Here is a 13237-nt window from a genome sequence, read left to right on the forward strand (position 1 = left end):
TGGATAAAACAGTGAAGGAGTGCAAACTTTGGGTAAGATAACTCGATTCTCACAAACGCAAATAATGCTATGGCCCATAGTCGGCAATTAACAAGTATTGGCTGAATATCTTAATGTAATTAATAATGAGCTGATGATGTATGTGGAAGCTCTTTGTAAATTATACAATACTGTACAGATGCATTATTCATATTTCCTAATCCAGCTTCTTCTCCTTAAAATCATTCCATCACTGACAGGAATGACTTAGACCAACTTTGATCTATGGGATTAAAAAAGAAGGCAAGCTCTCTGCCCTCCAGCATTTATAATCTTCTTAAGGAGACTGAAGGGAAGTAACTTGGCAGTTGCAGAGTGATATCTGATAAGGAGATTCTAACCTGGGGGTGACTTTTAGGGAGCCTCTCTTGCAGGCAAGGATGGACATAGAAAGGGGGAAGTGAGGGAAGAAATTCCAAATTTGGGAGATCATACTCACTGAAGTCAGGCTGCTTTGCTTGGGATTTCTTGACATCTTACCTGAGAATAGATAGGCTGGGGCCTGCTGCGGCATTATTAAAATCAAATTCCACATCCTTTAAGGCAAATCTTTCCAAGATTTCAAAGGTTCTGTTTGACTCCTTGGAAATAACAAACACTTCCTTGCACTTCTCAGTGAACTCTTCGTGATAGAAACGTTCAAAGTTGTGCTTGAAGTCTTTAGACACAAAAAGATATGTTTTGATACCTTAGATTTATAGTTTTGCATTTTCCATTACACATGGTTATTATGAATACCAAGGAAAGTATCTCCCCTTCTGTGTCTATACCACCTTCTTTCTATGTTAGCACCAGATTTCATAGCCCGTTCTACATTCTAATGAAAGGAAGCTATAGGCAAGCAATTTAATCTTAATGCTATTTGTACATGAAATCCTATGTAGGATTCCAAGTTATTTCATGACCTCAGAATGACCAAGGCAAAAATAAAAATTGGATTTGCTACATATATCATCTTGTATTTTTAGACTGTTAGCTAAATATGAAGTCACCTAATTCAATCTCGTGGCATATGTGTATGTTTCTATCCATGGCAATGGTTGGGGGAGTGGAGTGTATTTTTAAGATAAGATGCCCAATGACAAGCATGGGTACAGCTGCAACTCTGCCACTGGGCAAGTCCCTTAAATTCCCAGGTAAAATAAGTGGCAGGGCCAGACAACTGGATCTCTGAGACTCCTTCTAGTTTCAAGGCACTGTGTTTCTAAACTCATTGCCTAATTAAAGTCAAGGTGTTCTGGACTGCCAAAATGTCCTCCTGTCTCTGGAGACACCTACATCTCGCAGAGTTTGGGTGGGTTTTTTTTTTTTTACATGCAGTGAGGCAGGAAAATGAACATCAGGTAGTTTAACCTGGTAAGGTCTCAAGCCATCTTATACCCCCATAGTTAACTGGGCTGCCTTGTGGCTCAGGTTAGGGCCAGAATAACCTAGAGGACCAACAGTTTGGCCAAGGTTAGCTTCAAATTTCAAGATCTTGGACAGAATTGGAAATGATCCCACAGTCTAATGGATCTCTTTAGCTCACCCTGAACCTCACCCACTAGTCTCAGGCATCTCCAAGGACCTCAGAGTGCTTCTGAAGGTCAAGAGTGTGAACTGAGGGCTTCCCTGGTGGTGCAGTGGTTGAGAGTCCACCTGCTGCTGCAGGGGACACAGGTTCGTGCCCCGGTCCAGGAGGATCCTACATGCCGCGGAGCGGCTGGGCCCGTGAGCCACGACCGCTGAGCCTGCGCATCCGGAGCCTGTGCTCCGCAAGCTGTGAGATTCTGGAACTATCTGGGTGATTAAAGGGTATCGAAGATCCAAAAGAAAAGTAATTTAGCCTTTTTTCTGAAGATTTTGTAATAATCCATCCATTCTGTACCTTCTACTGCAGACATGTAGTCCATATATTACATATTCAAAACTAAAGTCTAAAACAAGCTAATATTTCAATAATAACCAAAATCAAAGACTAAGGAGAATACTATGGAGAAATAATCTGTCTCTAACCCAAATATACAGGAAGGCTTGATTCTTGAACGTGTTAGTAAATATTAATGAATGCAGTTCAGATTGAGACTAGTCAAAGAATATCACTATTAACCATACTTCAGGCCTTAGCCAAATGTATACTATATTCTTCCAGGACCCTTTTTTTTTTTTTTTTTTTGCGGTACGCGGGCCTCTCACTGCCGTGGCCTCTCCCGCTGCGGAGCACAGGCTCCGGACGCGCAGGCTCAGCGGCCATGGCTCACGGGCCCAGCCGCTCTGCGGCACGTGGGATCCTCCCGGACCGGGTCACGAATCCGTGCCCCCCCGCATCGGCAGGCGGACTCCCAACCACTGCGCCACCAGGGAAGCCCAGGACTCATTTTTTACCATTCATTCTCATTAGCCTAATATGTGTCAGGCACTGTTTTCAGATATTTTACACACATTATTATACACATTACCTTGAGTTCAAGGTCGTTAATGCTAACTCAGTAAATAGAAGAAACCAAGGCTTACCAATATTACCATTTTCTCAAAGTCACAGAACTAGGAACTAAAAACTCTTGGATCTGAGAGCATTTCTGTTGTTGGACATTCTAAAACTCCGAGCTCGTAGTAAATATTCAGGATATTTTGGGGCTGCCCAACTTCTATTCACCCTACCCTAATTCCAGTAACAGCCCCAGATTATCATTTGGGGTCCCACCTTTTCCCAACTCTCACTTCATGTTATTGTAGTGGGTCTGACTCCCTCCAGCTCCAGACGTGGCATATGACCCAAGTTTAGCCAATCAGAGCAACCCATTCTCTTGGCACCAGTGACTGAGTCAGATACAAACATATAGTCCAAGTCCGGCTAATCAGAGACAGAAAGACTTAATCCTAGGACTTTGAGCCATTCCTGCTGGACCTGAACCTGGAGCTGCTACAGCCACCTTCCCTCCATTATGGAGGCGCCAAGGAGTTGAGGCAACATCAGGACAGCAGAGCCATGCAGAGAAATAGTGAGAAACCAGGGCCTGGTAACCTCATTTGAGCCAGTGGACGAAGCCTGAGCTGAACACAGACCCAATCCTGGGCTTTAAAGTTATATAAACTACAATTCCCTGTCTGTTGGAGCCAGTCCGAGTCACTTTCAACCCAAAGAGTAACGATTGATACAATATTCTTTTCTAGGACTCCAAAATAATTTGGCTTGTAGGCAGAGTTTTGTTTGACCAGCACAGGTGGGATTTCATGCCCCACCCCCAACAATGGACGTGAATGACTTTAGGTGGGTCAACGCCCTTCCATTCAGTTGACTACAGATCCATCTGCCCCCCTATCATATTAGAAGGACTATGCCTGCCTGGTCCCTGAAAGCATTTGAGAATGCACCACCTGCATTTTGCACTCCCACATTAATTGGGCCCTTACAACAGTAACTCACAATCTTTTTTGGGTCATTAAACCTTTTGAGAATCTGATCAAAGACACAGGCCAACTTCCTACCGCCCAAAACACACATCTGCATATAAACATTCTCTTTTTCATATAAATTTAGGGCATCACAGATCCCTCCCAAAGTCTGTCTAGGTGAAGAATCTCTGCCCTGCTCTGATGTTGTTCCTCCCTTTTTAATCTGTACATGTCCATGACACAGTATTTTCAGAATAAATGTAACCATTTCATTCAGAGGCAACAGGATGCCAGGCAGTGCTTCTCAAACTTTAATGTGCCTGCAACTCACCTGGTCATCTTTATTAAAATGCAAATTCTAATTCAATAGACCCAGAATGCATTTCTAGCAAGTTCCTAGGTGATGCTGAGGCTACTGGTGCACGGATCACTCACTCTCTGAGTAGTAAGTGTGAAGGCAAACGAGCATGGATTTTGGAGTCAAAAGGACTTGGGTTCAAATCCTAGAATGATCCCTCACTGGTGAAGTGACATTAGGTAAGTCACTTAACTGCTACACAGCAGCTTTCATTTGTTCATCTGTAAAACAGGAATTAGAGCACCTACCTTGCAGGGCTAAACCTTGAAGATTAAATGCGATAACGTGCAAAAAGCACATGACAATTAATAAAAGTTCTCTCCTCTTTAGATCAGGATTTCTCAACCTTGGCATTGTTGACATTTTGGGTTGGAAAATTCTTTATTATGAGGGGCAGTCCTGTGCACTGTAGGATGTTTAGCAGTGACCCTGACCTCCACCTGTTAGATGCCAGTAGTACACCCCCAACTGTGACACCAAAAATGTGACACCAAAGATGTAGCCAAAAATCCCTTGGGGGCAAAATCAGCCCTGGTTGAGAACCTCTGCTCTATATCTACATGTTAACTGCCAGATATTTTAGGTCTTCTCTGAGCTCCTTGACTTCCTAAATCCTCTTCCATGACCCACTGTTTGTTCTCAGTTTCAAAAATCTTCAAATGAAGAAATGCATGTTACAGGAATATGGTAATAACTTTAAATGCTCAAGGAATATTTTCAACCATTTAAAAATTCCTTTCACAAGGAAGACATACAAAACACATGGACCTATGACAACAGACTTAGCTATCTCCATATTTACTAACCTATATTTTCTATGATTAAAGTGGGTAAAGTTTCTCTATCACAACTGACCAGTCCTTGAGAACCAGGCTCACCCAACTCATGGAGATCTCTGTACAACCTGACAGGTAGTCCTTTGCTAATAATCTTGGCCTTAAGCTTTCCAATCTTTAATTTTTCCTCATTGTTGATCAGAAAACCTGCAGACACCATCTCCTCCTTTTCCTCGTCCATAGGCTTCAGCAGCATGGTTCCCGTCCTAAAGTAAAAATACTGAAATTGAGACTCATTCAGAAATGCTGCTTGGATGATCTCTAACTCAGTCGGACTGCGGTTGGGATTCTCCAGGACCCAAGGATAACAGTTTCTTGCAGCAACATAGAGATTCTGTTCCATTATGGATAAACTTGACAAGTCAGTTGCCTTGGAGAACATGACAGGTGAGTAGTCAGGGAGAAAGTCCCCATATGTCTGACCCAGCAAGCAGATAAAAAAGGGAAAGCAGCTGTTCACGCAGTCCAGACAGAGCTTCAGATGTTGCTAGTGGAGACAAAAATGTTGTCTAAATAGATTGAAGGGTAAGGGCGCCTGGGCCTTCAATGCTGACCACCTCAGGTCCACAGCTTTGAAACACGCACCCCGGGAACTGCAGAATTCGCTCAGCTGAGGGAAGCTGGAGTTTGCCAAATAGTCTCTCTCTTCCTGAAAATCATCCAGAGTCGAGCAGATGTAAGGCTGAATGGGTTTCTGGGGCTTTAAAAGGAATTGGGCAGACCTGTCTACATTCTCATTTGCCTCCTGGCTCATTTCACTTTGCTCAGAGACGACATCACCCTTAAAACAATTTTCATCCTGGTGCAGCCACTGACCTCCACTGCTTCTATGACTTCCCCCTAATTATGTTCACTATAAACAGATTGAAATCTTTCCCCAAAATGCCTTCTTTCTTATAGATATTTGAAGGTGAGTGATGTCAACCAATGGACAGATCAGAGTTGAGACACAATCTAGTTTGAGTTAGGAGTGAAAAAGAAAAAAACACATTCTTTTTTAGGATTACAGGAAGTCCACGGCTCCTCTGTTTCCCCAAAGCTTTTGCTGAAGAGCTGAGAACCACGGGTGATGAGTGGGCACTGGTTACAAGGCTCTCCCTCTTTTCCTCAGCCCCCCATTCCACCTTCCCGGTGTTCCGTTGGCCACCTGCTCCTTCTGCCACCCTGTGAATTTGAAAACTACACAAGGGGACTTGCTAAGAGTGTGAAAAGGAAGGCAAATGCAGAAAAGGAGCCTAGTGTATCCAGCAACAGAATAAGCCAAGACCCATGACTGTGACCAGAAGCAAGAATGAAAATAGGTATGAAGTTGAGGTCAGGACAAGAGGAACAAATCAAAATGTAATAAGGGCCAAGACCAGTAATGTACCTGGCATCCGAGAGGCAAAGAAGTCTGGCTCTAAGAATCTGATGGAGTTCTGTGATCATTTTTATCTTAAGTTGTGCAGGCTCATACGACACTCCATTCACCTACATGCACTGGGAATTCAATTCCACTGACCTAATGGAAAAACACACGCCCTCCAGCAACCATGTAGATATGCTTGCACGTTGCTCAGAAGCAAAATATTCAATGAAAACTACTTAGCTTTACGAGCTTTTTCTTTTTTTTTTTTTCCGGTACGTGGGCCTCTTACTGCTGTGGCCTCTCCCGTTGCGGAGCACAGGCTCCGGACGCGCAGGCCCAGCGGCCATGGCTCACGGGCCCAGCCGCTCCGCGGCATGTGGGATCTTCCCGGACCGGGGCACGAACCCGTGTCCCCTGCATCGGCAGGCGGACTCTCAACCACTGCACCACCAGGGAAGCCCACGAGATTTTTCTTGATGCAACTTATTTCTATACCAAATGTTGCTTTATTGGTTATGTTTGTTGCTTTCACCTACAGAGAAACATACCGTGTTATCACGTATAGGGCAATTTTCCATCAAGACCACCTGACAAGAATATAATAATACATTACCTTTTAAAAAAAGTGTTAACCCTTTTGCATTTAATTGTCACAATAATCCTACGATAGATAATATTACCACCCTACTTTACTGATGAAGAAAGAAAAGTTCAGACAGGATAAGCAACGTGTCTAAAGGTACCTGGCTAGTAAGTGAAGAGCTAGGATCTAAAAGCAGGTCAGCCTGACTCCAGGACACATACATTATACTGCTTCCATATAATAGAGATAAGACTCTAGGTCTTGAAGATACCACAAATCAATAGGTACGAAACACCTATGCAATAATGATACTGTAATAAAGAGGCGACAATCTGAAAAAATTAATTTAATTTAATCTCACACAAACAAAATCTAAAAGATGACAGAATAGGCATCATGGACACTTTATTAATAGACTTTTCACCTGCCACGTAGGAGGCTAGAATTAGATTATCAGACCTTGAAAATATCCATGTTTTCCTATTCCCAAATGATCAGAGGTAGTAATTTCTATCTTGGTCTCTACCAGGTCCCCAACACCTAGTATAAGGCATGGCTCAGAGTAGGTGACAGGTAAATAATTGTTGAATGAAAGAATTTAATATGTTTTAAATGAAAAGAAAACATAATTAAATATTTATCAAACCTGGAAAGGACTTCCAAAACTTATACGCTGTAGAAGAAATCACAAAAGAATAGATAATGACTACATTTTAAAAATACTTAGGGACTTCCCTGGTGGCGCAGTGGTTAAGAATCCACCTGCCAATGCAGGGGACACAGGTTGGATTCCTAGTCCGGGAAGATCCCACATGCCACGGAGCAACTAAGCCCATATGCCACAACTACTGAGCCCACGCTCTAGAGCCTATGAGCTGCAACTACTGAACCTGTGGGCCACAACTACTGAAGCCCACATGCCTAGAGCCCGTGCTCAGCAACAAGAGAAGCCACCGCAATGAGAAGCCCTCACACCATAATGGAGAGTGGCTCCCACTCACCGCAAGTAGAGAAAGCCCACGTGTGCAGCAACGAAGACCCAACACAGCCAAAAATAAATAAATAAATACATTCATTAAAATAAATAAATAAAAATAAAAATACTTAAAGGCAAACAACAGACTTTAAAAATATTTGCCACAAATAAATTTATCTTTATTCTAAGAAAAATACTGATATCCTAGTTGACATATAAGCAAAAGATACAAACAGATAAAAAGAAAAATAATACAAGAATACATATAAAAGCATATTTAACCTTTCCAGAATTCAACGAAATTTAAAAGTAAGCAATGATACAGATTTTTTTGAGTACACATAGTTATCTAAATATTGGTGAAATTTATACCTCACATATATCTATGGAATTGTAAACTGGTAATTCTGGAAAGCCATTAGAAGGTATATTTGGAAAGTAAATGGCAATATACTTCAAAATATATTAAAGTGTTTTTAATTTTTGACTCAATGATTCTACTTTCTGGGAATCACTCCAAGGAAATAATCAAAATAGTGAGCAACTATAGTCATTAGATGTTCATTGTTTATGATAGAAAAAATAGTAAAAGAAAGAAAGAAAACTAAATGGTCTCCACAAAGGACATAACTAAGAGGATAAAAGTATAACTAAGAGGATAAAAGTATAGCCACTGATGGCAAGTGGTACGTATGTTTAAAAGACAGTTACAGACTTCTGCTTCCAGCCATGATAAAATAACAGGGACTAGACTTACCTATCCTCTTCAAAAAATTAGAAAACTGGACAAAATATAAGAATTAGCTGTTTTCAGACATTATACATCAGGCAGTACAGAAGTGTGTGATCCCAGAAAGAAGTAAACTAGAGGAGCTATATTATTATCAGAAAAAGTAGACTTCAGAACAAGTGTTACTAGGAATAGAAAGTGACATTACATAATGATAAAGTAGTCGGTCTACCAAGAAGACATAATAATCCTAAGTGTGTAGGCACCTAACAACAGAGCTTCAAAATACACAAAGCAGGGACTTCCCTGGTGGTGCAGTGGTTAAGACTCCATGCTCCCCATGCAAGGGACCCAGGTTCGATCCCTGGTCAGGGAGCTAGATCCCACATGCATGCCGCAACTAAGTGTTCACATGCCACAGATAAGAGGCTGCATGCCGCAACTAAAGAGCCACTGAGCTGCAACTAATGAACCCACGAGCTGCAACTAAGGAGCCCACCTGCTGTAACTAAGACCTGGTGCAACTAAATAAATAAATAGATATTTTTTTTTAAAAACTTAACAATCACTTATTTAAAAAAAATACACAAAGCAAAACTGGTAAAATGAAAGGAGAAATAGATACACCCTTAATACAGTTAGAGATTTCAACACTCCTCTCAAGTAATCAGTAGTTTAAATAGACAGATATCAGCAAGGATATAGAAGATCTGAAAAACACTATCAGGCAACTTCATTTTTTTGAACATTCTACCCAACAACAGGAGAATACAGGTTCTTCTCACATGCACATAGAACAAGCACCAAAATAGACCAGGTTCTAGGCCAAAGGTCAGCAAACTACAGCCAAAAGGCTAAGGCCCACCTGTTGCCTGTTTTTATAAAGAACATTTGATCAGAACACAGCCACTTTCATTCATATTAAGTATTTCATATTACAACAGCAGAGTTGAGTAGTTATGACAGAGGTCAAAGGGCCCACAAAAACTAAAATATTTTCTATCTGGCCCTTTAAACAATAAGTTTGCCAACCTGAATTCTAGGCCATAAACCAAAACTCAACACATCTGAAAGAACTGAAATTATATAAAATATGTTCTCTAACCCCAATGGAATTAAATTTGAAACTGATAACAGAAAGATACCTGAAAAATTCACACAAATTTTGGAAATTAAATATTATTTCTAAATAACTCATGGATTGAAGAGGAAGGCAAACAAAAATGGTGACAGAAAGCAGATCTTTAGTTGCCTTGCGGAGCATGGGGAGGAAATAACTGGGAAGGGTCACAAGGGAACTCTTTAGGGCAACAGGAATGTTTTCTATCATAAATATAATGGTAGTTAGATGTAGGCATTCATCAGAACTTACCAACTGATCACTTAAAATGGGTGCAATTTATTTTATATAAATTAGACCAAAATATAGTTGATTCTTTAAAAATCTGAGGACTATATACCAAGAGAAAAAGGTTTATAAGTAAGGGTTAAGTGAGAAGGAGAAAAAAATAAGTATAGGCCATAATAATAACAGTGCTAATAAAACACAGCTAAATATGGGAAACAGCACAGTGCAGAAGTCAAAGGTCCAAGTTCAGAACACCAGTTCCCAGGATTCAAGTCCTTACAGTAAGTGTCGTAAATTCACCATGCTTCAGTTTCCTCATCTGCAGAACAGGGATTACAGAATCTATATCATAAAATGCTTAAAAAGATTAAACAAGTTATTGGATTGCGAAATGCTAACAACAGTGCCTATAACGAATAGTCAGTGAATGTTAAGTATCATTATTAGAGAAATGCACGTGAGGTAAAAACAGGAAAGAAAAATGATATAGTAGCTGTGTTAGAATGGTAAGATTAAGACAAATCCATTTCTCTTATCATAGTAACTATAGCTACATTACTTTATAATTAAAATTAAAAATGAAAAAACCATAATTCCACAACTTGCTCCACAACTGCTGATAAAGAACCCTCCCAGTTTTTGCAGAAATAGGGGATTAATGGTGGGGGGAGACGGGAGAGGAACAGAGGAGACCTAAATAGAAGAAGGAGTTATTTTGGAGTAGAAATTAGATAAAGAAAAGTAGGACATGACTCTTTATTTTTCTTTAAAACAATGTTAAGTCAAAAAATTTAACTAGAAACTTTTCGTTATTACTGTAAGTGCAAAACCCTTATCACATGTCACAAATAGATAGTATCCATAAAAATAAATGCATTAAAAAGCAAAGTACTGAATAAATTCTATTTAGATACACTTCTCTTTTTATGGAGAAAGTAGATTAACATGTACTTATTAGAGAGGCATTTAAGACAAACTTGGACCAAACTGACTTTCTCTTGGTATAATCAGAAACACCGAAAAAGAACTGAAAGGCTCCAACATCTGTGCCAGAGAATCAAAGTTACTTAATATTTGTCCCTGGCCCACCTGATAGCAGCAAGTGCATCAAAGTGGCATCTCCCACATTGTCGGGGATACAGAGGTTGAGCATGGGCTTTGGAGTCATATAAAACCTGCCCCAAGATCTCACTCTGACACTAGTTCCTGCAGCTGTAAATCTGGAAACAATGACCACCCATTTGGCAGGATTAAATGATACTTTGCATAATAAGCACCTAATAAACATTTTTTAAAATAAAAATTTGTTTTAACACTGCTACGGTGGACACTTTAAGAAAGAACATTCCCTAGTAAGGGCTGAGGCATCCTGTTACAGTGCCTTAAAGAGAGTGTCCATGCCACTTGGATGCCCATTGCTACCCTGGGTCCTGTCAGTCCTGAGGCCTGGTGTCTAGCTTTTCCTTCCATTCTGGGACCTGCTTCACTGTCTCTTCACTAAGTCTCCTGCTCTTGAAAGAGGAAGGAAGGAAGGAAGGAAGGAAGGGAGGGAGGGAGGAAGAGGGAGGGAGGGAGGGAGGAAGAGGGAGGGAGGGAGGGAGGAAGAGGGAGGGAGGGAGGGAGGGAGGGAGGGGAAAGAGACAGACTTCTCAACAGATTTCTTAAGCAAGTTATCACGGCTCAGTTTACAAGAATCTGCAAGGTACATATGAAGTCCTCAATGTTTGCTATTCCTACTGCTATTGTCAGTGTTAACATTACCTCTATGGCAAATGTTTGGCTTCAAATTTTGCCATAAAGTAGCCTCAATCGTATCACTATATTGATCACTGCACTTTAGAACTAGAAGTTATAAGAATATCTACTAACTAGTCAAAAGTTCCTCTGACTTTTTTTCAGAGATTTCTCTCAATATTTTAAGGCTTCGGGATTTCTATATTCAAATACCCCACCCCCAAGCCCGCCCCCAATGACCACAGCATCTAACTTTAGTAATTTTACTCTGACAACGCCAGGCTGTACTTTTACTTTGCTTTTCCTCTCTTTTCTTTTTTCTTTTTTTGTAAAGCTTTTTATGCTTAAAATGTAAATCAGGGCTTCCCTAGTGGCGCAGTGGTTGAGAGTCTGCCTGCTGATACAGGGGACACGGGTTCGTGCCCCGGTCCGGGAAGACCCCACATGCCGCGGAGCGGCTAGGCCCATGAGCCATGGCCGCTGAGCCTGTGCGTCCGGAGCCTGTGCTCTGCAACGGGAGAGGCCACAGCAGTGAGAGGCCCGTGTACCGCAAAAAAAAAAAAAAAAAAAATGTAAATCAGTGGGAATGTAAATTGGTACAACCTCCTAGAGTGTAATTTGTCAGTACCACAACCCTTTGAAACACAAGTCACATACATTTACCAAGCGCATCAATTTTAAGAATTTGTTCTATTTGTCTATAAGGATTTACATGTAAGAATTTTCAGTGCAGCAGTATTTATAATGGTTTAAAGATTGGTAAACTAAAGGGCTAACAATAATAAATCGATAATTATGGCACAGTCATGACATGAAATAGTGTACACCCATTAAAAGATACCTTGTAAAAATATTTACATGGAAAAATGTTTACCATATATTGGCAAGTTAAAGACAGTTACAAAACTGTTATTGTGTGATTCCAATTTTAATTTAAAAATGCATATATTAAATATTAATGAAGACACCAAGATGCTAGTAGTGATGTATCTAGTTAAGGCATATGGGTTATTATAATTTTCTTCCTCAATCTTTTTTTAAAATTTTTTAATTTGCAAATTTTTTCATAATACACATAAAAAAATAAAATTTCTTTAAAAAGCCTTTCAAACCTTTTCAAGTAGCCAAGAGGTACGTAGCAGCTAGAGCAATGTAAGAAATTTTTTAAATATGAGTTCCACTGTGTTCTACCAATAGTTAACTCTGAGACCTCATTTCTTTTCTCTGGACCTCGAATTTCCTTAGCTTTTTTTAAAAAGAGAGGGAGGAGCCTTGAGATGGGAACATAAATTGGTACAGCTTTTTTCCACCCCCCAGAGGAACTGGTAAATATCCACAGAATTTGAAGGCACATACTCTTTGACCTAACTATTCCAAAACTAAAAGTTTATCCTCCAGATAAGCTTTCACAAATAAAAAACCTGTGCAGATTAAAGCATTCTCTGCAGCACTGGCTGTAATAGCAACAAACTGGAAACAAAACAAGTGCCTATCAAATAGGAAAGCAGATTTTAAAAGATAAGACATCCAAGATCTATTAAATGGAATAAGCTAATGTGTATTGTTCCATTTATCTTTTTTAAAATTAAGAATTTCATTTTTAATTTTATTACACACATATGTACATTCACAAACACACATGCGTGCACACATACACACCCACCCCCACACACACACACACACACACAATTTCTGGAAGGATGCATAAGGAACTTCTATCAGTAGTGACCTCTAGAGAATGGGAACAATGGGGTGGGGAGAACCTGGAACTTCTACCTTTGATCTTACCCTTTTCTGTACCAATTGGAGTTTTTTTAAACCATGAAAATATCTTAGTTTTATAATTCAAAACCAAGAGGGTGAGTTGTGGAACTACATGATTTCTAAGACTTCTTCCAGCTCTGAAACTC

General features: G+C 40.2%; 1 protein-coding gene across 4 annotated transcripts in view; it reads right to left on the reverse strand.

Annotated features, from left to right (window-relative positions):
• LOC117201143 (putative tetratricopeptide repeat protein 41) overlaps positions 1-13237 on the reverse strand; it is an 81449-nt gene that overhangs the window by 62542 nt on the left and 5670 nt on the right. The window contains exons 2-4 of one of the 4 annotated variants that reach the window (XM_049694731.1): positions 5978-6488; positions 4579-4814; positions 520-697 (exon numbers count right to left, since the gene is read on the reverse strand). In XM_049694731.1, the coding sequence (XP_049550688.1) occupies positions 520-697; positions 4579-4814; positions 5978-6036 (473 nt within the window). In that variant the 5' untranslated portion in view covers positions 6037-6488. Of the gene's footprint in view, positions 1-519; positions 698-4578; positions 6489-13237 lie in introns of all 4 variants that reach the window. The other 3 variants (XM_049694732.1, XM_049694729.1, XM_049694730.1) reach the window with 3 other exon arrangements.

The sequence above is a fragment of the Orcinus orca genome, chromosome 11 (assembly GCF_937001465.1).
Source record: "Orcinus orca chromosome 11, mOrcOrc1.1, whole genome shotgun sequence".
NCBI lineage: Eukaryota > Metazoa > Chordata > Mammalia > Artiodactyla > Delphinidae > Orcinus > Orcinus orca.